The 27,514-nt window shown below is 48.6% G+C and overlaps 1 protein-coding gene across 1 annotated transcript in view; it reads left to right on the forward strand.

The window, feature by feature from the left end:
• Positions 1 to 27,514, forward strand: part of CHN2 (chimerin 2) — a 279,635-nt gene that overhangs the window by 174,500 nt on the left and 77,621 nt on the right. Inside the window, exons 4-6 of the mRNA XM_070059690.1 lie at positions 10,901 to 10,932; positions 15,506 to 15,619; positions 18,246 to 18,531. Coding sequence (XP_069915791.1) covers positions 10,901 to 10,932; positions 15,506 to 15,619; positions 18,246 to 18,531 — 432 coding nt within the window. The remainder of the gene's footprint in view (positions 1 to 10,900; positions 10,933 to 15,505; positions 15,620 to 18,245; positions 18,532 to 27,514) is intronic.

Consider the following 27,514-nt stretch of genomic DNA (forward strand, 5'->3'; position numbering starts at 1 on the left):
CATTCACACCTTCCTCTTCTCCCATGCTTGTTTTGCAGAGTTGCTTATACAGGAAGTCAGGGCCCCACAGAGGTCAGTACTGGGCAGCCAGGCATAACTGGGCAGCCACTCACTCCTGGGGTGTGTTCTGTGTCTGGGGCTCTGTGAGGGATGCCAAGTCTTACTTCCAACCCACTGATCCGGGCACAGTCTGAAAGCAGCCTGCTGTGAGGCCTGGGGTCCCAGAGCAGGAAGGGATTGAACGCTTAGTCCCCATGTGTGCGTATCATGGCTGGTTACTCTCAAGAAACAGGTGATAGGGCCAGTGTTGTGACGTAGCAGGTAAGCCCACAGCCCTGCGATACCAGCATCCCCTATGGGTTTGAGTCCCAGCTACTCCACTTCTAATTCAGCTCCCTGCAAATGTGCCTGGGAAGACAGTAGAAGATGCCCAAGTACTTGAGCCCCTGCACCCACATGGGAGACCGGGAAGTAGCTCCTGGCTTCGGCCTGGCCCAGCCCCCGCCATTGCTACCTTTTAAATAAATCTTAAAAAAAAAAAAAAGAGAAAAAGAAACAAGTTAAATTTTTTCTTTAGTGTTTTTTAGTTTACATTGCTCAAATTTTTTCCAAGCAGGGAAGGAGTTGCCTTATTCATCTTTCTGACATTTCCATCTGTACCATTTTGTATTCCTCTGAGCTGCTTGTTGGGTATTTGGAGGCATTTCATCTGTCTTTTCTTTAAAACTTCTTTCTATATTAGCAGTGTTATCAAGAACAAATTATTGCCTATCACCTTCCTTTTCATCTCTGTGCTTGAAGTATTTGTTGCTTGCTTATATTTTGGTTTAATTTTTTTTGCCTTTTTTTTTAACTTTTATTTAATGAATATAAATTTCCAAAGTACAGCTTATGGATTACAATGGCTTCCCCCCATAACTTCCCTCCCACCCGCAACCCTCCCCTTTCCCACTCCCTCTCCCCTTCCATTCACATCAAGATTCATTTTCAATTCTCTTTATATACAGAAGATCAGTTTAGCATATATTAAGATTTCAACAGTTTGCACCAACATAGAAACACAAAGTGAAAAATATTGAGTACTAGTTATAGCATTAAATAACAATGTACAGCACATTAAGGACAGAGATCCTACATGAGGAGTAAGTGCACAGTGACTCCTGTTGACTTTACAAATTGACACTCTTGTTTATGGCATCAGTAATCACCCTAGGCTCTTGTCATGAGTTGCCAAGGCTATGGAAGCCTTTTGAGTTCATCGACTCTGATCCTATTTAGACAAGGTCGTAGTCAGAGTGGAAGTTCTCTCCTCCCTTCAAAGAAAGGTACCTCCTTCTTTGATGACCTGTTCTTTCCACTGGGATCTCACTTGCAGAGATCTTTCATTTAGGTGGTGTGTGTTTTTTTTGTTTGTTTGTTTGTTGTTTTTTTTTTTTTTTTTTTTTTTTTTTTTTGCCAGAGTGTCTTGGCTTTCCATGCCTGAAATACTCTCATGGGCTTTTCAGCCATATCCGCATGCCTTAAGGGCTGATTCTGAGGCCAGAGTGCTGTTTAGGACATCTGCCATTCTATGAGTCTGCTGTGTAACCCACTTCCCATGTTGGATCGTTCTCTCCCTTTTTTATTCTATCAGTTAGTATTTGAAGACACTAGTCTTGTTTATGTGATCCCTTTGGCTCTTAGTCCTATCATGATCAATTGTGAACAGAAATTGATCACCTGGGCTAGTGAGATGGCATTGGTACATGCCACCTTGATGGGATTGAATTGGAATCCCCTGGTATGTTTCTAACTCTACCGTTTGGGGCAAGTCAGCTTGAGCATGTCCCAAATTGCACATCTCTTCCCTCTCTTATTCCCACTCTTATATTTAACAGCGATCGCTTTTCAGTTAAGTTTCAACACTTAAGAATAACTGTATTGATTACAGTATTCAACCAAAAGTATTAAGTAGAACAAACAAAAAAATACTAAGAGGGATAACATATTAAGTTGTTCATCAACAGTCAGGGCAAGGACTGATCAAGTACTGGTTTAATTTTTTAAATTAACTTTCCTGGGAATACTAAGGAGTTTGGGTCTTGTTAGTCTAAAGCAGGACTTCTCAGCCTTTCCCACGTTTTGGTTGGTGAAGTTCTTCGTTGTAGGGAGCTATGTGTGCATCGTAGGAGCACACTCCTCCCACACGTGGCAATCAGAGCTCTCATACTTTTCCAAATGTCCCCTGGGGTGCAAAATCACCTCCTTTCCAGCGAGAAATGTTGGTCTGAAAAGCCTTGCTTGTTTTGATTCATTTTAATACTATCACTAATTTTAAAATCACTTGAAAAATCTAGAGGAAATATTTGAAATAAATCAGTCCTGCATGCTCCTAACCTCATGTTTTTTCTTTGTTTCTTTGTTTTGAGATTTATATATTTATTTGAAAGGCAGAGTTAGAGAGAAGAGACAGAGGGAGATCTTCTATCTGCTGTTTCACTCCCCAGATGACTGCAACAGCCAGAACTGAGCTGATCCAAAGGCAGGAGCCAGGAGCTTCTTCTGGATCTCCCACGTGGGAGCAGGTGCTCAAGCACCTGGGCCATCTGCTGCTGCTTTCCCAGGTGCATTAGCAGGGAGCTGGATCAGAAGTGGAGCAGCCAGGAATGGAAGCTATGCCCATATGGGACTACGCCGCAGTGCCAGCTCCTAACCTCATATCTGGTGCACTTCCGTGTGCTCATGGAATGTTTAGAACGGGTGATTGAGACACTTGACTTGTGTGTACTTCAGAACTTAGCAAAGCCGTTGGTGACCCTTCAAGGAAGTTTATTACAGGGAGGCTGACTAGTAGATTTTTTTTTTTTTTGACAGGCAGAGTGGACAGAGAGAGACAGAGAGAAAGGTCTTCCTTTGCCGTTGATTCACCCTCCAATGGCCGCCACCGGCGTGCTGCGGCCGGCGCACCGCGCTGATCCGATGGCAGGAGCCAGGTGCTTCTCCTGGTCTCCCATGGGGTGCAGGGCCCAAGCACTTGGGCCATCCTCCACTGCACTCCCGGGTCACAGCAGAGAGCTGGCCTGGAAGGGGGGCTACCGGGACAGAATCTGGCACCCCGACTGGGACTAGAACCCGGTGTGCCGGCGCTGCAAGGCGGAGGATTAGCCTAGTGAGCCACGGCGCCAGCCCAATCAGTAGATTTTGATAACAGATTATGTTGAGACAGGTTGGAATTTGCCTTTCAGTCCCCTTCCAGAATATTCCACCAGTAGTAGCATAATGCCATATGGAAGCAGAAGTCCGTGGATTCCAGGTAGAGTTTGCTCAAACTTCATTCTGTACCAGGCCCTTGGATTCCCAGGGTGTAAATTTCCGTTCCTGCAATTTCTTGCTCTCTTTTCTAGAGATCTTTGATATCTACTTAGAAAGCAATTAAAAGTATTTATTTTTGTGGGTGAGGTTGCTCCAATATCCCCAACACAAATTCCCCCTTCAGAAGCTTTTCCTCCTCCCCTTGATCTAAATCTCAGAAAATCCAGCCCTCTATGTGTCCTGTGTAGGGGGTTACTAAATGGCTTGTTAAATTATTTCTATTAAGTACAAACTTAACATATACCAGCTGCTGAGGGATTATACAAGCTTTGTTTTTTTTCAGTAATTGGAAGCCTTGTTTACAAAGGACTTGTAATATTCCTTTAATGTCTTTGGGCTGAATATAAAAGAACGTGTGCTTATCTAGGCAATGATAATCGAACTGCGAAGCAGACTCATTTAAGGATTATGCCTCCTGCCTCTCCCTGTGCAGCTGTCACCCTACTGTTCTTTCCAGCCTTGCAAAACGCTGAGAAGTCTTCCTTCAAATTAGAAGAATAAACTGGGAAAGAAACCAGGTAGTTTGGAAACATATTTCATTGTAAATCACTGGGAAATGCTGGAGAGATCCAAGATACCACTACATCTAGGCAAATTTATTTGAAATTTTCATTGATGGGAGTCAGTTCATTTGAAAGATTTAAAGAGGCCCAGCCTTAGCCAAGAAGAATGAAGGACCATTCAGATAATCCAATATTTAGCCTAATTGTAGAATTTTCAGAACCAGTAAAGGCACCAACATTGCTTTGTGTCTACTGGGCAGCATGAAGCCTAGTGGGATGGGCCCATCCTGGTGTAGCCCCTGCTTGCTTGGAACCTCTAGCTAGTTATTCAGTTGTTTTCTGTAAAATCATAGCATTTGGTGCTGGCACTGTGGCACAGTAGGTTAAGCTTCTGCCTGTGGTACTGGCATCTCATATGGGCACAGGATCCAGGCCTGGATGCTCCACTTCTGATCTAGCTCTCTGCTGTGGCCTGGGAAAGCGGTGGAAGATGGTCCAAGTGCTTGGGCCCCTGCACCCAGATGGGAAATTGGGAAGAAACTCCTGGCTCCTGGCTTTGGATTCCAGCCGTTGCAGCCATGTAGGGAGTGAATGAGTGCATGGGAGACCTCTCTTACTCTGTGTGTGTGTGTGTGTGTGTGTGTGCGTCTCCCTCTCTGTCTATAACTCTGTCTCTTCAATAAATATATAAATAAATCTTTAAAAAAGAATCCTAGCACTCACCTACCTTGTAGTGTTGTTTGGAGACCTAAGTGATATAATACTCAGTACAGTTCCTGGCAAAAAATAATAAATGTTGAACTGTTCCTACCATGTTCCAAGTCTGAGATTTTTGCATGCAATGTCTCATTTGATCTTTGAAACAGCTTTATTAAACAGTATATTTTTATGACTGTAGTTGCAACAAAAATTGAGGAAAATGAGATGCAGAGAAGTTTAATAACCTACTCAGGATCCTGGAGCAATTGGATCAACAAGCAAGGATCTACACCATATTCTTTGTCTTGTTTTACAACCTTCTAATGAGCAGACTCCCTTTGTTCTTTGAATCTTCCCTATCTGAGTATTCGCTATGACTTACTGAAAATTTTAGCCAAAATCCTTCCCAATTAAAAACCTGCTATAGGAGCTGACATTGTGACATATCAGGTTAAGCCACTACCTGTGACTCTAGCATCCCCTATGGGCATCAGACAGAGTCCCAGCCGCTCCACTTCCAATCCAGCTCCATGCTAATGTGCCTGGGAAAGCTGCATAAGATGGCCCAATTGCTTAGGCCTCTGCACTCACGTGGGAAGAAGCTCCCAGCTCCTGGCATTGGTCCATCCCAGCCCTGGCCATTGCAGCCATTTTGGGAGTGGGACCAACAGATAGGAGATCGATTGATACTCTCTCTCTCCTGTATCTCTCTCTCTCCCTCTGTATCTCTGTATCTCTCCCTTTCTTTCTAACTCTGCCCTTAAAACAAATAGATAAATCTTTTTAAAAAGTGCTCAGTTTCTCAGACTTGGGCATATGTGACTGTGCTTTGAAATGCAGGTCTGTGTTTCTAGCAAGAACCAAGGAGAAGCCAGCACTGCTGGTCTTGAAGGGAAGCTCTGTGAGTAGCCAGATACTTGAATATGGGGGGAAGGCGTCTCTCAGTCTGGCTTGTGTCTGAACATCGTGTGCAGTTCCTTACTTTTCCCCTAAGGATGGAGCCCTTCAGTGTTCGGTTAGGCCAAGCATCTGGGGGTACTGTGAAGTCAGGTGTAATTAGTAACTTTGGAATCTTTGGCAATATGATCTCATTGTGTATTTTTTCTTACAATCTGTACTCAGTTTAGAAGGATAATGAATTACCTCTTCCATTCAGTGTTAGACTGCACACAAACATGCCTACTTATTACTCCATTGAGTATCAGAGAACTACAGAATTGCTTTTTAAATGTTTTGCATTGTGCAAAAAAAAAAAAAAACACCACTATTAGATTGTTAGAGAGCTATTTAGGAGTAGTTTAGTAATATTTGGGTAATTGATATGTTTGGATGCTCTGAAAAGTGAATTGTTCCTGTTCTGCATGTCACGTCACGGAATATCGACTCTCACTGTTTGAAGCTTTGCTGCCTGACACATTTATTAGGAATAGATTACATTCAGAGAGCAAGGTGTGCCTGCATTTATTCTGCTCCAGAATTGGGAGACATCTTAGGAATTCCGTGATGGTGCAGACAAAACTACTGCATCAGGACACCCACAGAGAAGTTCAAGGGGAAGCTAGCAAATGAATACTTAACATATGGGGAGACAATAAGATTTCTAGTGGAGAGTCGTGGAGAAGCCCTAAGAGCTCAGCAGAGGAGTGGCTTCAGGAGGCCTTCTCTGGATGCCAGAAACAGCTGCTCGTCCTTGAAGGCTCTGGGCTCCTGCACTGTGGCTCGTCTGTCCTACCCTTGTTTCTCCATCTAACGGTAGCAGCAGCCCCACCAGGCAGGCTCTTTTATTGTTATCAGTCCTGTTTTAAAGATAAGAATCAAGCATCAGACAAATTAGTAGCTTGCTTAAGGTTACACAGGTCTGGCCCCAAAGCTCCAGTGGTCTGAGTCCAGAACCTGCTCCCTAACCATTGTGGCATCTCTGTCTTTTGAAAGAGAATTCAGGTTGCTAAGGACAGAACATGTAAGAAATAATGAATGTAGAGGAGGGAGTGCATTTATGGAAAGCAAGTAACTCAGTTTGCCCAGAGTGTAGGATGCACATGGGGCGATGAGGTCATAAGTCTGGAAACCTTGACATTCACCTTGGCTTCACATTGACCTGTGTGGGATAACATATGGACAGTATGGAAAGGAGCAGCCAAGACCAAGCCAGCTTCATTACTCATGGCATTGGCGATTTAGTTACACTTGAGATGTAAGTATAAAGTCATTAAATAGGTTTCATTTCAATCCATAGTCATCCCTTGGTGTCTTGGGGGGAGGGGAGATTAGTTCTAGGACCTCCCACAGATAGGAAAATCCACCAATGCTACAGCCCCTTATTAAAGTAGTATGATATTTAATATAACCTATGCTCCTTCTCCCATATGTGTTATTATTTATTTACTTATTTATCTATTTGAAGGGCAGAGAGAGAGAGAGAGAAGTCTTCCATCTGTTGTTTCACTCTTCAAATGCCTGCAATAGCCAGGACTGGGTCAGGCCATAGCCAGGAGCAAGAACTTCATCCGAGTTTTTCAAGTGGGTGGCAGGAACCCAACTGTTAAGCCGTCATCACCTCTGCCTCACAGGTATATTAGCAGGAAGCTGAACCAGAAGTGCAGAGCAGCCAGGACCCACACCACACTCAGGTATTGCATGCAGGTGCCCCAGGCTTTGACCTAACTGTGCCACACTGTCTACTCCTCCCACATACTTCAGGCCATCTCTGGAGGACTTGTAATACTTTGTTCAGTGCTTCCACGTCATGTCAACCACACAAGTCCAGGTGGTCCTCCACATGGCAAAATTTGCTTTTTGGAGCTTCCTGGAATTCCATTCTAAATATTTCAGTATGCGGTTGGGTGAATCCTCAGATACAGAACAGCTCACGTGAGTCCTTCCCGTCAGTCATCCTGGGATCAAGTTCCCCTAGATCAGAGCATGTCAAAGTCTGCTAAAATTCCTTTAGAGCGAATGCCAGTACAAATCCTACTGTCTTAGGCTCATGTATCATGTCTTTTTACCTAAGGAGAGGCGTCCGTTTGTGAACCAGGTGCATCGCCTAAGCATCCGCTGGAGAAACCAGTGATTTGTCTGTAAATTACGTTCCTGCATGGTTTTCGTTTTCTCGTAGAAGCTGGGCTCTTTTACTTCTTGGAGGTGGAGTGCGCAGCCCCTAAAGCAGGCCTGGCAGGTCCCAGCATAGTCTGATAGTCATACAGACGGTGGCAGGGGGGCCTCCAAATGACCTTCTTCATGTTGGGATCCCTACATTTTCCCTCTTTGCCCGAGTCTCTGACACCACCTAAATTACCCCCCCCCCCTTTTAAAATCAAGTTGCCTTGGGAAAATGCAGCAACCTGTGAGTTGCCCTCCTCTTTATTTATCTGCTGTCAGCTGTCTCATTCACAGTCTCAGGAGAGAATCTTATACTAGAAACTGAAATTCGGTGCTGCTTTAAGCAAACAAAGCCATGTTTCCCAGGCAGGCCCTGAGTCCCGTGGGTGCCTGGGTGCTGCATGAGTGAGACTCCCTGTGCGTGCTCAGGGGCAGTGCAGAGCTTGCTGGTGTCTCTGGGCAAGTCCCTGGAGCCAGACTGCGTTTGTCTAGATTTGAGAACCCAGTGACATCTGACGTGCACAAATACGGACGTCCTGGTGCTTGTCCAGTCCCACTTTACTTAAAATTCACCCCCTGACTGTCTTAAAACTTGAAGGATAGAGACAATGTTTAGATTCCCATGAGCAAAAAGTTTAGAAGGAAGAAGTTCTTGATTTTTTTATGCCAGCCTTTTTCCCCTCGCCCTCTCCCTCTCCCCCTCTCCGCCTCTTCCTTCCTTCCTCTCTCCCTCTCTGTTCTCTCTCTCTCCCTCTTTAACAGTAACAAGGACAGCTCTCTGTCATCTAACAGCCATAGAGACTACATAGGGAAGAGAGGCTGACTCCAATTGCTATCCAAACAGTGCCATCCGTGATAACAGCAGTCACGTGGTCCAGTTCACCCTCCTTCACTCTCTCTCTCATTTCCATCTTTCCTCTTGCCCTGTGGGAGGTATCTGGCTTAAAAATAAAAATAACCAAATGCAACTAGAATACCTAAATTTAAATTCCAGGTGAACAAGAACTATTTTAGTGTATGTCTCATGCCACATTCGGGACTTCCTCCGTGGCCCTACTCTGTCCCACACAGTGTAGTGCTCGTTTTGTGTTTTGGTGGTTGTCATAGAGACAAGATTTGTGTCTCCACTGGATCAATCTCTCCTCTGGGCAGGATTCTATTTGGTATCCCTCAAGGCACCATCAATATTGATTTCTCCATTTGGAGACCTGTGTTGTATATCCCCTGAACTACTTCCCTCCTGCTGTGCGCACACACACGCCCCACCCCTCCAGTTCCTCACGGTGCTCCTCTGTGTACCTGCGAGACCATTACTTCCTGAGTGATGGCACACTGAACGCAGAGCCCTGAACCTGAGAAGTGTGCTGTATATTTTTATGACTCATTGATGAACTAAAAGCAGGTAGCATCTTGTTAAGAGTCAGTGGCATTCGACATTTATTAACTCCATACCAGCAGTTAGTGGTGGTGCTGCCTACCGTGCTGTCCACCTGGGAAGTTACGGTGATTATTCTTCCCCCTTTTGGGGAAATGAGAGAGAAAGGGAATAAGTTTGGTACTACACCCAGATTTGCAAACTTGTGCTATGGCTCAGCCAAAAAAAAAAAGTGGAAATAAACTATCCTTTTACAGAGACAACCGTTTCAAATTTTGGAATATTGCCTCTCAAAGAATGGACGGTTACAAGGGTACTTCAAAAATTGTGTGGAAAAGGCATATTATGAAAAATCTATGCATTTCAAAAATTTTGTGCTAAAATCACCTTCGTCATTTTTCCGTGAATGTTCTGAAGCACCTGGTGTTGTGCTGTTTCATGCTGTCTACCTCCACTCGCTTTTCTGGTTCTGAATTTCTTCTGTGGCATGTGTGGTATTGCAGTCATGTGTCTGCAGTATCACACAAGGAAGAAAGAACTGTGAAAGCCAAGAGAATGATATAAATGACAAGGTGTTCAATTCATATTAAAAATCTTACCAGCATGAGCAGTAATGGTACCATAATTTATAGAAAGGACATCAGGTAATGAAGTGCCTTTTTATATACTCTGTGCTTCTATTAATGATATTATTTAAATCTTCCTTCACAGATGACACTGAGCAGGCTTCAAACCTTGAAGAGTAAGAGTTATGAATGCGCCCTTGGTTGAATGCTTTTTAGGTGTAGAATGCACAGGAGAGTGGACACATCTTTAGGATGGTCTGGATGATTGGTTTGATCCCAGCTTGTCCTGGGAAGAATTGTGAGTGTGTCCTCAGAGGCCCAGCTCCCCCCCCCCCCCAGCCTCTTCCCCTAGCATCCTCGGACCCCCTGCATCCCAGGAAGCTGCCCCAGGTGCAGAAATTCCACCCTTGTGCCTGTCCAGGAGGCTGGTAGACAGAAATGACCAGAGACAACATGGCAACCCAGGTTATATTCCACTCCAGCGAATACGCTTCAAGTTGCTGTCATTCATAAAATTCTGTAACCCAGTGGACATTACTGTATTTTGAGTGGAACTGCACTAAGCTTTTAGACCAGAAGAACAAGAACTGACTATGAAAAGTCATGTTAGTTTCTTACCAACTCCAACACTATAAACATAGGAAACGCAAGTTCTTTTGAAAGTGTATTACCATCCATGGAATCCAAATCCTATATGATAACCTCAAGGCTAAAACTGAGATGAAAAAGTCATTGCAGGAGTATTGTGATTTTTAGTCAAGTCCTACATTTTTTATATCCTGTATCTCTAGTGACAAATGGTTTCAGCCTATTAGCCATTTGTTGAAAAAATAAGAATGTTGGAATGTTGATTTTACTTGGAAAGAGAACAAATTAAGCCTATTTTGTCTTTATTTTTTAAATCCAGGTTCCTGTTTTTATTATAAATGTATAACAAAACAATTAGATGAAGATTGAAAGATATGTTTATATTTTATTCATACTAGAAATCATTGTTTTATCCATCAAGATAAAGTTTTTTAAATTCCTTAATATTGCTAAGCAGCATCTTTTTTTCTTTTGGAAATTCTTTTATACAGTGACTGGGTTTGGGTGGGGCATGTGCTTAATGATTGCAAAATGTGATGATTCTAGATCATTCCTATGCAAGATTGTGGGATGTGTTAATGCCATAGCTTCACAGATCTCTGATTTGGGAAATAGACTTTGTAATAAAGTTATATTGGGACTCTAGGCCTATTTGTTTGCACAATTGAGCTGATTTGAATTAAAATGGATTATTAATATTTTTCTTCTTTTTAATATAGGTGGAAAACAGACCAAAATATTATGGAAGAGAGTATGTATGATACTATTCTTTGTTTTAATAATTTAATAAGTAGTCACTCTGTGTGTCATTTAAATATTAAATATTAAAAATCCTCTAATATATAGTCTTCATCACATGTCCATTGTGCAAGACTTTAATGATGAGAAGAAATGCAATCAGAGCTCTTTGTATTGCATTCCCTTTGTGCCATCAGGTGCTTGGTTTCCCTGAGTGTGGGAGGGAGAGGGGCTCGGGCTCCTGTTCCCTCTGAGAGTAGCTACTGAGTGCCTGCAAGGAGCTGGAAGTGAGGCAGCGTTTTTAGTAACTGAGGCTCTCTGTGAGGGTGTTGTTTCTCCCTCTACCGCAATACGAACTAAACGTTTGTTCGAGATGCCAAAGATCGTACCCCGTGGCTGAGTTGCAGACGTGCATCTCAGTAGACCCGGTGCTCAGGAGAGGTGGCTGGTTTCCCTGCAGTCTCAGGAAGCCAAGATGCTGACCCCTCTGGGCTCGCGGACATTGGCTAAATTGCCTTACCCTCCATCCCTGTTACGCCTTCCCAGTTTCCTTCTTAATTCCAGCTCCTGTATGGTTTTACTTACAAACCTACTGCAAAGCAAATATGCAACCATGAAATAACTTGCCTTCTAAGACTGCAACATGTAAAACCCCTTATAGGGGTCAAGTTGAACAGTCCAGAGCGAGAACAGGTGCACACATCACATTTCTTCCCACAAGCAATCCGCAGGCATGAGGAGGCAGTCTCCTTAACTCCACCTCCCAAGCTCTTGAGGCCAATGCAAAACTTTCTTCCTCTTCCTGCCTTGCATGTTGGAGCCTCATCTCCACGACCAGTGGCTCTCAGAGTGGCCCCAATCCAGTGCACCTTCCTAACTACCACAGCTGCATTTCAGAGCCTCCCCTGCCAGGCCTGGGAACTCAGCTCAGGGACCTGGCCCCCTCTCTCATCTATCCCACATCTCTAATGTGTGACCTCTGGTTCTCAATATATGGATTTGTGTTTGGCTCACAGATAATCTTATGAAAGAAAAAAAAAACATTCTGCAGGAGGAGTCTTCAAAAAATCCATGGACTATCAATATTATTAAGAAACTGATTTCAAAAATTTTAGCACTAAAATAGTTACATTTTAATTCCATTTTTCACAAGAAATTTTAAAGTCCTTTAATATACCTTTGCACATGAATTCTAAAAAGAACTCTGCTTATAATATATTTTTGCAAAAAAAATTGCTGAATAATGTTTTCGGCCGGCGCCGCGGCTCACTAGGCTAATCCTCCGCCTAGCGGCGCCGGCACCCCGGGTTCTAGTCCCAGTCGGGGCGCCGGATTCTGTCCCGGTTGCCCCTCTTCCAGGCCAGCTCTCTGCTGTGGCCAGGGAGTGCAGTGGAGGATGGCCCAGGTGCTTGGGCCCTGCACCCCATGGGAGACCAGGAGAAGCACCTGGCTCCTGGCTCCTGCCATCGGATCAGCGCGGTGCGCCGGCCGCAGCGCGCCGGCCGCGACGGCCATTGGAGGGTGAACCAACGGCAAAGGAAGACCTTTCTCTCTGTCTCTCTCTCTCTCTCACTGTCCACTCTGCCTGTCAAAAAAATAAATAAATAAATAAAAAAAAAATAATGTTTTCATTTGTATCTTCCAACCTCCAAATCTTGTAAAACATATAGTGAGAAGAGGCCTAGGGAACATTTTTTTAACCACAAAAAAAATTGTTATTACAGGAGAATTAGCTTATAAGCTTCAGATTCTGTATTTCCCTTCCTTTTCTGTTCTTTTTTTAAAAAATTTAAATTTATTTGAGAGACAAAGAGACTGCTACCATCCACTGGTTCACACACCAAGTGCCTGAAACAGCCAGGGTTAGACCAGCGTAGAGGAGCTAGAAACTCACTCTGGGTTTCCTGTGTGAGTGCCGGGAACCCAATCAGTTGAGCTACCACCACTGCCCCCTAGGGTCTGCGTTAGCAGCAAGCCACAGTCCAGAGCCTTGTCATAAACTGGTTTCATTGTGACCTGTGGGTGTCGTAACTGCAGTTAGCAACACCTGCCCGGCTGCTTTTTTCTTAGAATAAAGGGTTTTATTCCTTCCACTCAAAAAGCAGTACACCCCTTTTCAGGAAATACTCATGCACATTTTTTCCTAGAAGGAATCAAAAGAAACTGCTGACAATAGATACTTTTAGAGGAGAGAGAGTTTTTCCTTCTGTACTGTTTAAATTTTCACTTCCTTTTACCTTTCAACCTTTGAATTTCCCCATTGTGCAAAGGCATGATTCTTGTTTTTAAAAAGTTAATAAGTACCTGCTGACTTGGAAAAATTTTAAAAGATGGGAAAATGCCCTACAGACCCACCATAAAAGAAAATCATTATTAACTTCTCCCTCTCCCCTCTTTCTTTTGGGTCTTTGTGCACGCTTCCTCTTCTCCAGGTTGCAGTCATGCAATATATACACATAGATATCTGGACTCATTTCAAACCATGCATAAAGGATAAGATGAGCCACGTCCTGGATCTTAAAGTGCACAAAAATGTCATTTTCTTCTTCTGAACAATTAACTTAGTTATTGGTGCTCTCCCTGCTGCTGGCCATGGCTTAAATTTGCCCGACAAACTAAGACGAAGTTGCTCTCGCACTAACTGCTTGCTTAGAATACTCATCCCCGTTCTCCTGCCCTTGTCCCTGCAAGTGGCTTGGGGTGGGCAGCAGGCCCCTGTGCTCTGCTGTGCGGGGGCCTCACTCCGCTGTTGTGTTGATCCACGCTTCGGTTGTGTCTTGGACGTCCCCACCCCAGGCTGCTTCTGACACCAGCTCTGGTCCTCTGTGACCATGGTGTGGGGTGCTTTCTGATGTGCATCCCAGACACACGTGCCCATCGGGCAGAGCACCTGCAAAGCTGCCCCCAGGCCTCTCTGCCCAGAGTGCCTGTCCAGTCCTCTCCAGCCGGCTAGACGCTTTTCTACAAGCTCCGCCGTGTCCAGTGGCCTCACTCACAATCCAAGTCCCAAAGGCTACTCCTCTGTGGTCCCCATAAACTGGCCTATACCAGTTTTAACCCCACCCATGCCGCAAGAGCAGAGGACACGGCTCTCCTGGGGGGCAGAACGGTCACTCCGGCCACAGCGTATTCGTCCTGACTCAGGCTTGGGCTCTCAAGATTTAAAACCAAGCCTGGGAAGCTGGCAAACTCCCTTTTCCCAAGCTTCAGACTTCAGGGCGAGTTTGGAATACAGAAGTCAGGGCTGCTGCTGGCCTCACTCGCCTGCCTGCAGCATCAGCTGGGGAGGGCCCCATTTGAAAGACAGACTTGGGAAATGGTTTGCTTTCGCAGATTATCACCCTGCTATGTTTGTCCTCTGGCTTGCTGTTTGCATTCCTGGTAGGGGTTGAGAGGGGGTGCCTAACCTGCTTCCCTTGCCCCCTCCCCTCCTCCAAGAAGGCGAGGATGTTTTGCCCAGTTCAGAACATTTCTCTCCTGATTTATTCCCCAAAGTCCTCCCAGATTGGGAGAATTCTAGAATTCTAGAAAGAGGGTTTGTTCCCCTGTGGAGAGCCTGGAGTCCCTGGGCAATGGCCTCACCCCCTCCCCAGGCCTTGCCTGCCTCTGAAGCTTAACCAATCTGAACACCAGCCATGGGGGTGAGCAGCTGCCTTTGTTTACCAGGAAGGTGACTGGGGCCTGGCCTTCCTCCCCCTGGCTGCTGGCCACTCTGCAGGCCTCAGACAGCTGCCCCGGCCAAGCCCGCAGCCCTCCCCATCGGCCCCATTGTCAACATGCAAGTGCACTCCTCCTCAGTGGTAGAGAAGGAAGATAGAGAGGTACATTCTCCAGACACAGCCCTAAGCTACTGCTCTCAGAACGTGAACTGCCAGTGCTGACTACAGCCGCTCCCCTGCCCATGCACTGAGCCTCCAGAGTAAACAAGGGGGCCCCAGAGCCCAGCCACCTGTGATCAGTAGGTGGTCGTTTGTGACCAGGATAATACATGGTTCTCTCACATGAGTGCTCAGCTGGTAGCTGTGCTGTTGTCATTCCCCGTGGTTGGGAGGGGAGCTTTTTGATTTGACTTTCATTTTCAGCTTGAGAGCAGACAGTGGAAGAAAGGCAGGTGGGCTGGACACCTTGTGTTTGCTCATCTGAGTACTTACTGTCTGAGTACTTACTACCTATTTGGGTACTTATTTCTATTTGAGTATTTGTTAACTATATGAGAACTTATTGTCTATTTGGGTACTAACTGAGTACTTTCTATTTGGGTACTTATTGTCTGAGTACTTATTACCTATTTGGGTACTTGTTTGAGTACTTATCTCTTTGGGTACTTACTGTCTATTTGGGTACTTAGTACCTATTTGGGTACTTATTGTCTGAGTACTTACTGTCTATTTGGGTACTTAGTACCTATTCACTGGCATGCCAAGAAGTGCCTCCAAGTCACCTTGCAAGATGAACAGTGAGCCCTGGGCAGGAGGTGGAAGAGGGAATGTGGATTCTGGATGCCCCACTGCCGTTCTTAGCCCTGTTCCTCGTGGTCTCTACTTTGTACGCAGTCCGCTCAGAGCCATGATGGTCTCGCCCCTCAGGTTTCACGGGATCATCTCCCGGGAGCAGGCTGACGAGCTGCTTGGGGGCGTGGAGGGCGCCTACATCCTCAGAGAGAGCCAGCGGCAGCCGGGATGTTACACGTTGGCCCTGCGGTAAGTTGCGTGTTTTCCTTGTGTTGCTTATGTGTCGACCATTTTAAAGAACTGTGATAAGATATACATAATGTAAAACTTGCCGTTTTAAATTGTACAGTTCAGTGGCATTAAATGCATTCTCAAGGATGTGCAGCCCCCACCACTGTCCATTCCAGAACTTTTAATCATCTGAGCAGAAACTCCAGTCCATAGATAATCACTCCTTCCCTACTACTTATTTGTATTTATTTATTTATTTATTTATTTATTTATTTATTTATTTATTTTGACAGGCAGAGTGGACAGTGAGAGAGAGAGACAGAGAGAAAGGTCTTCCTTTTGCCATTGGTTCACCCTCCAATGGCTGCCGCGGCCAGTGCGCTGCGGCCGGCGCACCGCGCTGATCCGATGGCAGGAGCCAGGTACTTATCCTGGTCTCCCATGGGGTGCAGGGCCCAAGCACTTGGGCCATCCTCCACTGCACTCTCTGGCCACAGCAGAGAGCTGGCCTGGAAGAGGGGCAACCGGGACAGAATCCGGCGCCCCGACCGGGACTAGAACCCGGTGTGCTGGCGCTGCTAGGCGGAGGATTAGCCTAGTGAGCCGCGGCGCCGGCCCCTACTACTTATTTTTAAAATTATTGATTTATTTAATTTATTCGAAAGTCAGACAGAGATTCCCCCTTCATGGCTCCACTCCCCTGGGCCAGCCTGAGGCTTAGAGCTGGGAACTCAGTCCAGGTGGCCCACGCGGGTGGCAGGGACTCAACTGCTTGGGCCATTGCCCGCTGCTTTCAAGGATGCACCTGAGCAGGAAGCTGGACCCGGGCACTCTGACAGGGACACAGGTGTCCCAGGTGGCATCTTAGCCACTGCATGGAAAGCCTGCCCCTCCTCCCTGCTTCCAGTTTCCAAAGCACCAACCATGTATCAGGCTGTTTGCCTTCGCTTGGCCAGATGCTGTGAGCACTTATAGCCACTGGAGCTATATCTGTGAACACAAGGGACACTGGAGAATTCTCTGGAAGGTTAGTGTTCCCATAGCCGTCTCTGCCTGAAGCATAGCTACACCAGAGCACCATCTACACCCCAGACCTCAGCAGCCCTCACTGGACAAAGGTTGGGTCACCGCCCCTAGGGCAGGTGCACCTGGCAAGACCTGCCCCGCCTCATCTCTTCTCTCAGGGTTCCCCAGGGAACTCCTGGTGCCAGTCCTGGTGCTGCATGCCGGTGAGCCGGTACAGCAGGACTCCTGAGACTTTTGCCACAAAACCACAGCCAGGAGGGCCTTGCATTTACTGCACTTCCATACCTCAAACAGATGCTTCCTTTTGTCAGTTGATCCACACTGCAAGTTTGGGGGAAGGTATCCAACTTCGGAATCACATTCTCGTCCAATAGTTCATTTGTGAACTCTTTGGAATTGGGACTGATTTTAGTAGGAACGCTCGCCAGGTCAGCCCACCGAGGCGTGCATATCCAAAGCACCATCTCAGGACCATGACCTTGAAAGGAAACTCTGCAAGTTGCAATTGAGATATGTCTTGAACATATCTTAAGTGATTATGAGGAAGTCCTTCAAAAGCTGTCAAGTGCTCTTGGAATGCAAAGTATTCTGTCTTCCCAGCACTTCAGCTGCAGGAGCCAGTCGTCCCAGGTGGGAGATGCACAAGGGCCATGAGATGAAGGGCCGGGGCCCCAAGGGGAGAGCCAGTGATCAGAGGAGGAGACGTTGTAGGTGACAGTGCCGGGATGCTGGCAGGCAGCTTGGCACACCTGCTGCTGCACGAGGATGGGAAGTGTGGCTGTTGTCCATGTTCCCCGTGGGGGTCGAGACTGTGATAATAAGGGGACCTCAGGGGTGCTCGTGGTAACTGCAGATACAGGAACATGGTCAGAGAGCAGTGGGTATTCCCAGAAAGGAATTCTATGAGTAAGATATTTTTTAAAGATTTATTTATTTATTTGAAAGGCAGAAATACAGGAGAGAGAGAGAGAGAGAGAGAGAGAGAGAGATATCTTCCATCTGCTGGTTCACTCCCCAGATGGCTGCAATGGCCTGGGCTGGGCCAGGCTGAAGCCAGGAGCCAGGAACTTCTTCTGGGTCTCCCATGTATACGGTTACAGGGGCCCAAGTACTTGGACCATCTTTCCCTGTTTTTCCCAGGTGCATTAGCAGGGAGCTGGATGGGAATTGGTGCAGCCAGGATTCAAATCGGCACACATATGAGATGCTGGTGCTGGAGGCAGAGGCTTAACCTTGTATGCCACAGCACAGGCCCCTAAATTAGATATTTGGGAATCAGGAAGTTCCCCCCTGGCTTTATAAATCAGAATGCTGATGACCCAGTGGCCTTAGTGATTTCTAGAATCAAATGGCCCCTGTGACTGTGTGGGTTAATCCCCACCTCTGCCGCACTCCAGGCGTTCAGCCTTAAGCAGGTTTTCCATGTCTTCCAGCCTTGGTTGCATCTACTGTGAAATGGGTATAATAATTGTTCCTGTGTCAGAGGGTATTGGTGATGGTTGACTAGGGGGAGGATCGTGACATTGCTGAACCTGGCGCTCACAGGCCGCCAGCTGCTGCTGTTTGTGTGCATCGCCTGTTCTAACCCTGTCGCCATCTCACACTCCCTGGCCGGCAGGTTTGGAAACCAGACCCTAAACTACCGGCTCTTCCATGACGGCAAACACTTCGTGGGCGAGAAGAGGTTTGAATCCATTCACGATCTGGTGACAGATGGTTTGATAACGCTGTACATAGAAACAAAAGCTGCTGAGTACATTTCAAAGATGACAACGAACCCCATCTACGAGCACATTGGCTACGCCACTCTGCTCCGAGAAAAAGTCTCCAGGAGGCTGAGCAGGTCCAAAAACGAGTCCAGGAAAACGAGCGTCACGAGCGAAGAGCACCCGGGCGTGGAGAAGGTGAGCGGGGCGGGCTGGGAAGGCCCTGGGTGAGCCCGCGGGCATGGATGGTGGACGAGGTTTGCCTCTGTGTCCGGGGAGACCTGCCCCCACAGAGCACCCCAGAACCAAAAGGGATCTTAGGAGTCTTCCAGTCCCCCTCCCCGTTTCACAGGTGAGGAAGCCGAGGCTCAGAAAGTGTCCCCTGAGTTGCTCAAACCTGTGCCGGGAGAGCCTGAAGCAATCATTCGCAAGTTTATTTGGAGTTAGAAAAAGCACCCCCTCCATGTATTAGGGTGAACCATTCATTATGGGAAACGTGTTTGTGATTGTCCGTGGAGGCTTCTACCCAGGCGGGGCACCTGTGTCGGCTTCCCCTGGGGGTCGCGTGGCTGTCCGTGCTGCACAGGGTGGCCTGGCTGGAAGACCATTCTTTGTAGCTTGAAAGTTTAGCTGGCAGGTGCGGCGATCGTGATTCTTGTGGGAACACCGGCCTCGCCGGCGTGTGTGGTGTGCGGGCAGGGCGGGTGCAAGCGGCCCATGGCGGGGGAGTTCTGCTGTCCCTCCCCTTCTCCAGTGCGTAGCTGTTTATTTCCAAGGCACCGCCACAATTTGCGAGCAGATTTTTTTCTTTCAGATGTGCCCCTTTTGGGCCCATCTGCTTTGCCTGGTGGTATATGTTTCCCACTGAAAGAGAGTAACAGCCAGCCACGCCATCAGCTCCCACCCAGGCTGCTGTGCCTGGCTTCCCAGGTGAGCTCCCACCGGGACAGAGCGAGTGGACAGGGACTGCAAGTGCAACCCCTTCTGGTGGTGGCTAGTTCTTCAATGAACCCAGTGGGCCACCTGCTGTCCAGTGTTGGTGGAAAGCAAAGGCATCAGGTTGACTGGTCTGACCTTGGCCTTGGCCTTGGCGGTTTGCAGAAAGCCCTGACACTGGGAGGAGGGTGGGGGCGGTGGCAACCTGGTCCTGTTGGCAGGAGAGAAGATGATCTTAATTGATTTGCTAACCTAGTGCCCCAGCCTAGGAGAGCCCACCCCAGAATCACATCCGTTGAGCAGCTGGCCCATGAAAAAATCATTTGCCGTTTTCTTTTTATAAGCCCAGCGTCTCCATAGCACCTGTTTATTCTTTTGCAAACAAGTGATTTGGGAGATCGTGGGGTTTCTGATGGTTTACAGTTTCAGCAAAAGAGAGCCAGGTCTCGGGTCCCAGCTTCCAGGGTTTGTGCCAGGCCAGACGAGAGCTGTGCCTGAGTCTGTTTGCAGAATCTGCTCAAAAGTAATTTAGAATAGAAAATCTGGAAGCTGACCTTCCTGGCTGTGACACATCACAAGATGAACTGTGAAATAAATCTGCGGCGCAGTGTTTATATTTCCGAATCAGAGGACAGTGCCACCCAAGAGGAAATCTGTTAACAAGGTGCAGGCCGCAGGGGGTGGGGGAGGAGGCGGGCAGAGGTGGAGCCCCTGTGTGTCAGGTTGAGCGTTCACGTCTTGGGGTGGGAACTGATGCTCCCAGAAGCGGATATGTCTGGATGTGTTCCCAACAGGAAGCTTGTGCAACAGTATGCCTGTCTTTTCCTATGGATATTTTTATGCTTGTTAAAAATAAATTGGGGAGGGGGCAGATCTGTAGCCTAGTGGTTAAGACACCACATCCCACATCAGAGTGCCTGGGTCTGATACCCAGCTCCAGCCCCTTCCGCTCAGCTTTGTAATTCTGACCCTGGGAGGTGGTGGTAGTTGTGGCTCAAGTAATTAGGCCCCTGCCTCCCACGTGGGAGAGCTGGATTGTGTTCCCAGCTTCTGTCTCGGCCCAGCTGTCTGGATTTCTCAGGCCAGTCCACAATACCTAAACATTGTTCAGTCATTAGCTTTACTGATGATTTTAAATGAACCCAAAGAGACTGCGTTAGCTGTGCATCCAAGAATATTAGCAGTGTTAACTGGCAAAAGAAATTGCCTCCTTAGATCTGTTGTAGGCATTTGAGGGGTGAACCACTGGGTGGGAGCTCTCCCTGCATCTAACTAATAAACGAAAAAATATTTTTGAAAGGGATGAGAAATATATTTTGGAGGAAATTAACAACCAGATTAATCATCACTTTGAATGAGCAACCCCACCACCAGCTTCTACGTTTGGGGGAAGATAAATAGAGGAAATATTGCAGGAAGCAGCCCAGCCGTGGTGTGTTGGGGGGGGGGGGGGCGTGATGAACAGCTGTCGGTGGTGTGGGCCTCTCCAATGCTAACTGTGTGGTGCGTGGGCTCCCCCAGGGAGGCTCGGCACAGGGTCTGGGACCCTTGCTAGAGGCTGCTGTTGTGTCCCCAGGCTTGTTAAGTCACTTGGTACAGATCCATCCGTTTCCCTCTGACCAGCATTGACACGGGGAATTATTAAAAGTCTCCATCTTGCCAGAGATGTGACTTCCCCTTAGGGCAGGTCAGTGCCTGTTGCCATGGTGGCTGCGACCTGCAGGACTTGGCGGAGACTTGAAGGCGCGGACTGAGACAAGCGCTGAGCTGCCTACCTGGGCAGCAGTGCCGGGCGAAGGTGGAATGAGCGCAGAGGGTGGGTTTCCTCGTGTCTCTCAGACCCCGACCTCCCAGCTCGTGGGTTCCCAGGACCTAAACCTCGCTCAGCCATTTATTCTGTTATTTCCAAATGAATCCACAGAGGCCAGGTTAGCTGTGGGTCCAAGAATATTCACAGCGTTAATTGGCTGAAAACACTACCTCCCCCATCGGACTTGCGTGGTTCCCAGATTTATCTCCTGTCGAGGTTGTTGGCAGTGAACTTGATTTTAATAACCGTAGCCGAGGTGGGGAGACAGGGAGGAGAACATCAGGTTGTGGTGGTTGAGCCCGTTGCAATTTGTTCCTTGATTGTTTATTTGATTGGTTTCATATTATGGTATAGAATGGCCACCATTTGGTGCAGTTAGTTAAAATGATCGCGTCTGGTGCAATATCTTTTATGGAATGCATTTTAGAATTTATTCCTTCGGCTGATCCTCCACTGACCTTCGGAGCCGGCCCTGGGAGTTGACGACAGGATTTAGCATCGTTTCCAGCATTTACGGTTCACAAACAGATTGCCCATTTCCTGTTTTATCCTCGGAGCAGTTTCACCAAGTCCACAGGGCAGGAATCACATGTCCATTTCATTGGCCAGTTCTCGGTGGCAGGGTGAGGAGTCAGACCCAGGCTTCCGAGTGCCAAATGCAGAGCCTCGAAGTGTCCCGAGCAGCTGGTGCTCATGCGTCCCCACTGTCCTTCCTACTTTGAGTGAGCGTCCTTGGTTTGGGCCACCACAACCAACACTAGCCGTCACACGGTCATATGTGATCTGTTTTTGAAAATACGCGGCACAGCGGTGACTAGCTGTAACGATTAAACTTCCTTACACACATACCCTACAGAATCAAATACAGCATCAACACTGTTTCCAAAAGCACCTTTTTTGGAAGTAGACACTATTTGCTATGTTAAATTGCATGCATATTTTGGCTGGCGCCACGGCTCACTAAGCTAATCCTCTGCCTTGTGGCGCCGGCACACCGGGTTCTAGTCCCGATCGGGGCGCTGGATTCTGTCCCGGTTGCCCCTCTTCCAGGCCAGCTCTCTGCTGTGGCCAGGGAGTGCAGTGGAGGATGGCCCAAGTGCTTGGGCCCTGCACCCCATGGGAGACCAGGAGAAACACCCGGCTCCTGCCATCGGATCAGCACAGTGCGCCGGCCGCAGCGCGCTGGCCTCAGCGGCCATTGGAGGGTGAACCAACAGCAAAAGACCTTTCTCTCTGTCTCTCTCTCTCACTGTCCACTCTGCCTGTCAAAAAAAAAAAAAATTGCATGCATATTTTACTAGAGAAAACTCACCTGTACCTTAGGTAGAATAAAAGCACATTAAAGAATATGCTGGTTGGTAACCCTGGATCCAAAATGCTTGGGACCAGACACATTTCTGATTCCAAATTTTTTTTTTTTTTTTTTTTTTTTTGGATTCTGGAATCTGTGTGCAGACTTTACTGCTTGAAGATCCCAAATACGAAAATCTAAAGCCTAAAATGCTCCAAATTCCAAAAGGTTTTGAGCGTCCTGTCCGTGCTCAGGAAGTTTCAGATGGGAGCATTGTAGCTTTTGGCTTTTCCTGTTAGGGACCTGAACCTGTATCTTAGCAGGTCATTTGTCTTGCAGAAGGATCGGAAACGTCCGAGATGTCTGTCTATGCAAGATGCCTCAGTGAGTTATGTACATCCGTATAGAGGAACAGCACACAGCCCTGGGAAAGCAGTGGGAAACCTGTAGGGGCTGGTATGCAAAGATCCCCCAAGGTCAATACATGAAGAAGCTCCTTGCAATACAGTGTGCCCGGCACGAGGTGCTTCAGGCATTTCATGGGGAAGTGCCTTGAGTAGATGAGTTTTTTGATGCAGAGAACTTTGAAATAATTTTTTCATGGCGTGCACGTCCATGAAGTTTTTGAAAGACCCTTTGTATGTATCATTTGTGTAAATTAGGAGGGGAAGAGATTTTACATCTGTTTTTCTTTTTTTCTTGTGAAATTGTAGACGATCCCTGGGAGGACACAGGAGCTGGCCCCATGGGTGTCGTGCAGGGAGGGGAAGTTGGGGAAAGTGTGGGAAGCAGATCGTGCCCCCTCCTGTTCACCGAGCTCTCAATTGGGAACCCTGGTGAATGTAGGATCCTGTTCACAAATCCAGTACGAAGAGAATGGTTCTGTCTTAAGTTCACCCGTGGGCACTGATTGTGTGAATGTGGACTCGGGTAAGATGCGGTGTAGCCTCAGTGTGGTGCATAACAGCTGCAGCACCCGGGGCACAGGCTGTTTCTCCCCATCCTCGCTCGCTCGCGGGCCCCCTACCCTCTGTTGATAGCCCCCCTCTTCCTGTCATTCCCCCAGGACCATTCTCAAAGCATCTGTGTCCCAGCTGGAGGCTGGGAGAGGGTCATCCAAGCACAGGGAAGGAATCGGAAGATCAAGTGCCGCGCCTGTCCCTGGAACGGGTCGCTGTCGCTGTGGCCCTACTGTTGCCTGGCCCCCCCATCTGCAGACATCCTGTGCTACCTGGGACCCTGCAGGGCCGTCTCCTGTGCCTATGCCCCACCTCCCTTCTTTCTCTGGCGGCTGCTGCGGGCCGGCCCCAGCTTTCTCTTGCTCTCCTGTGGCGTCCTCTCTCTCATTGCGACTCCCAGGGTCGCCTCGCTGGCAGATGAGCAGATCCGGAGCGGTGGTCTCTCCCTTCACACCGCCCACCCTTCTGTTCTCTCCAGGGCGATTATTTTCTTCCCTTCCTTGCATCCCAGTGATCCTTCCACTTTCCACCCTGCGACCCTGCTGGACTGTCCAGATACCTGAGCCTGGGACTGACAGCACACTTTCCTGCCTTGCGCTTGGACAAAGGCTGTGGCCAGCCAAGAAAAGAAACAGAAGCCTCGGTAGCAGGAGCCCTGAGTGGGTCTCCCTGTGCCCCCTCATGGCCGTGGCCATGGGCTAGGGTGTTGCTTTCATCCGGGCAGAGCTCTGCTCTGCTTTGTCTGCAGAGCCCAGTTCCAGTTCCTCTGAGTGACGTTTGCAGCCTCTTTGAGCCTGGGCCCCTGGAAAAGCAGAGCCTGGTACACGGGCTTGGCACAGCACAGAGGGCTCATTAGGAAAGGCGTCCAGGGGCCACGAGGGGAAGGCCAGGGTCAGAGGAGGTTTGTGTGGGCCGGAAAGCAAGGGTGTGGGCCTGGCCACACCATGTGCTGGAAGCCGGAAGCACTTAGCAATCACAGGCAGACTTCAGCCATCAGGGGCAGGAGACAAGGACAGGCCCCTTCCCTTCCTCAGCCACGATTCTGCACGGCGCCTTGGGGACCACCGCCACCATGTCCATTCACAGGTCCCTGGAGACAGGGAACCCCGGGCTAGGGGAGAGGGGAGCGGGAAGGGAAGCTCTTGGACTTTTGGGGAGCACTTCCTGTTAATGAAGGACATCTGTCCTACCTCCTCTCCTGCCTCTTGCTTTTTTGGGGACTCTCTTTGTTCCTACTTTGTGGTGTTCCATCTGCCTCCACATAGCCAGAAAGAGGCCTCCATGGGTAGCTGTGGCTGTCTGGGCTGGCTCAGGGGGCTGCTGTTCTCCCTCCTCCCCAGAGTAGTGGCTAAAATGGAGATGATGCAGAACAGTTAGCTGGAGCAGGGTTAAGGGGAAGTCAGTGTCCCCTCTAGGAGCCAGCTGGCAGGGTGTCGGTGACAAAGCTCACAGGACTCAGCCTCTCCCCCTGGACCATGGTCTGCAGTCTGCTGGGGTCCTAAAGACAGGCCGGACCCCCAGCCCCAGAGCTCAGGTGTGACTTCGTGGGGGAAGGTCTGGGCACCTGGAGTGAGAAGTGCCAGGTGGCTAGGACACGTAGGTGAAGTTAAGAGCCCCAGCTATGGAAGAAAAACTCCAGATGCTGTCTTTCTGTCCCAGTGGGGTGAGTTTTCTATTTTTAACCACCTCTCACCCTCTATGGTCCTGCGGCTAGGACTTTACAGGGACAAACGGCAAAGTCCTGACATCTGCAGTCTGTCCCTATCTGAAAGCCGTCTCGCAGAGGCACCAGCTCTGCTGTTTTTCTGTGTTGTGCAACACTGCCATCTGGTGGCTTCCAGGAGAGTTACATGCCAAACCTAACAGGTGTCGGAGTAATGAGCAAGAACAAATCTTAGGCAATGAACCCCTTACGGTTGTCCCAGGGGCCTTGGGTTTTATAGTTCGGATCCGGCGGTGCAGTGGCTGGGGGCGGGTCTTTGCTGCATGTAAGCTCCTCTGCTGAGTGTGTGGGCTGCTCTGCCATCCTGGGACCTTAAATATAAGAAAGGTCCTAGGAATCAGACTCACGGGGATTCTTGTGCAGCGGTGCTTACACATCTGGGCCTCAGGACCCCTTTAAATTTTTCAAGGACCCCCAAGAGCTTTCATTCGTGTGGGGTCTCCCTACTGATAGCTACTATCTTAATAAAGTGAGAAAAATCTAAATATTTATTAATTCTCTTAATCATAATAGTAATAAGCCCAGTTATGTGTTGGTGTAAATAACATATTTCTATGGAAATAACCTCATTTTCCAAACTGAAAAAAAAGCGGTGACACTGTTGGCATTGTTTCTGTGTTTTTGCAAATCTCTTCCGTGTCTGGCTGGATGAAGACAGCTGGGTGCTCACGTCTGCTCTTGTGCTCAACCTGTGATGACGGATGGCTTTGTCTGAGGCACAGGAAGCAGCGCCGGCCTCACACAGATACGTGACTGTGGAAAAGGATGCTTGGATAGGCTTTTCAGGTGACCGAGGGGTTTTAAGAATACACTGGTCTGTAACTTAACAAGCGATGGTTTCTTTAAGGTTAGTTGCAATGTCAGTCATGGAAAAAGCCATTAATAAAATTAGTTCTGGCATCACTGGCTCTGCAAAGCTCTCACGCTGCCCCCCAGCCCTGGTAGACCACGTTCTGGGCACTGCTGCTATCTCAGACATTGAGGGATGCAAAGGGTGCCAGTGGGACGTGTGCAGGTGCACCTCCGCAGGGTGGCATTTGGACTGGGGCAGGTACAGACACTGCCGCCTGGGACCTTTGTCCCAGCCACAGAGCCAGGCAGGGAACAAGCCGTGAAGAGTCTTCTGGGGGCTGGCGCTGTGGCGCAGTGGGCTAAGCCCCGGCTACCAGCCCCAGCATCCCACATCAGAGCACCAGTTCCTGTCCTGATGCTCTGCTTCTGATCCAGCTCCCTGCTAATGTACCTGGGAAAACAGTGCCAGATGGGCCCCTCCCACCCATGTGGGAGACCCGGCTTCCTGGCTCCTGGCTTTGGCTTGGCCCCGCCCTGGCCATTTGAGCAATGGACGCTAGATGGAAGATCTCTTTCTGTCTCTGCCTTTCAAATGAAGCAGAAAATCTTTACTGTTATTCGGGGTGCGGCTCACTCAGTTTGCCTGAATCCTGGCTCTCAGCTGGTGTGAGCGACCCAACTGGCCTGGGGCCTCTGTAATTTGGAGACGGGTTTCCAGGTGATTCTGAGATGCTCAGTTGTGTCTCAGTGCCGCTGCAGCATGGGTTCCAGAAACCTCGCCTGCCGATCCCTAGCGCTGCGGACACTGGGGTCCCCTGTAGGTGGTGGCCCAGGATCTGCACAGGAACTCGTGTGCTCCCGGTCTTCCCCAGATAACTTCTACTCCCGGTGTAGTTATGTGTGTTCTGCATGGTTCAGGGATGATGACCGGTGACCAGAGCCTGTGCGTGTTCAGTGCAGGTGCAATTAGCCTTCCTCTTTCAAACAGTTTCCATCCTCAGTGGGTTAAATGCACATATCCGGGACTTGTGGATCCACAGAGCCAACCGCAGTCCCCGTGAGGAGCTGCCCCCGATCCCACCCTCCCCTGTACAGGGGAGAAACCCGGGCGCACGGCTCACCGTGGGATGAGACCCAGTTTAGAGAATCCTTCTCCTTCCCTTCTCTGGCCTGGGACAGGTGTGTCCTTGTCCCCACTGCTGCAGGGCCTGCCTGCCACTATCATTGTGCCAGCTAGTCAGACCCCTGGGGCCCCCAGCTCCATCCCAACCATGAGTAGCTGTCATTGCCTGCCACCCAGAGGCCCTTGCAGTTTTGGTCTCTGAGCTTCTGGTGGAGCTACAGGGCCCCCTGACCCCAGAGGGGGATTTGCGGTCCAAGGCTGATCCGCAGGACCCTATTCCCTTGACCGTGCTGAACCCAATCAGCTTCTGCCATGACGTCTGGGGAGGGGGAGCGCTCCCCCTGGGTCTGCGTGGCTGGAGGCAGCAGGAAATAGAGTCTGGGCTGCTGAACCTGACCCTGGAGCCCTGGGAGCCAGCACTGTGTGTGCGGCACCTCAGCCAAGCCTGCGGCAGAGCGGCTGCAGCCCAGGGTTCCCTTGGTGTTCCTGGAGTTCTTCCTGGTTTGCTCTGAGCTGGGGGAGGGAGGCCTCCCTGTCTTCATGCCGG

The sequence above is a fragment of the Oryctolagus cuniculus genome, chromosome 16, assembly GCF_964237555.1.
Source record: "Oryctolagus cuniculus chromosome 16, mOryCun1.1, whole genome shotgun sequence".
NCBI lineage: Eukaryota > Metazoa > Chordata > Mammalia > Lagomorpha > Leporidae > Oryctolagus > Oryctolagus cuniculus.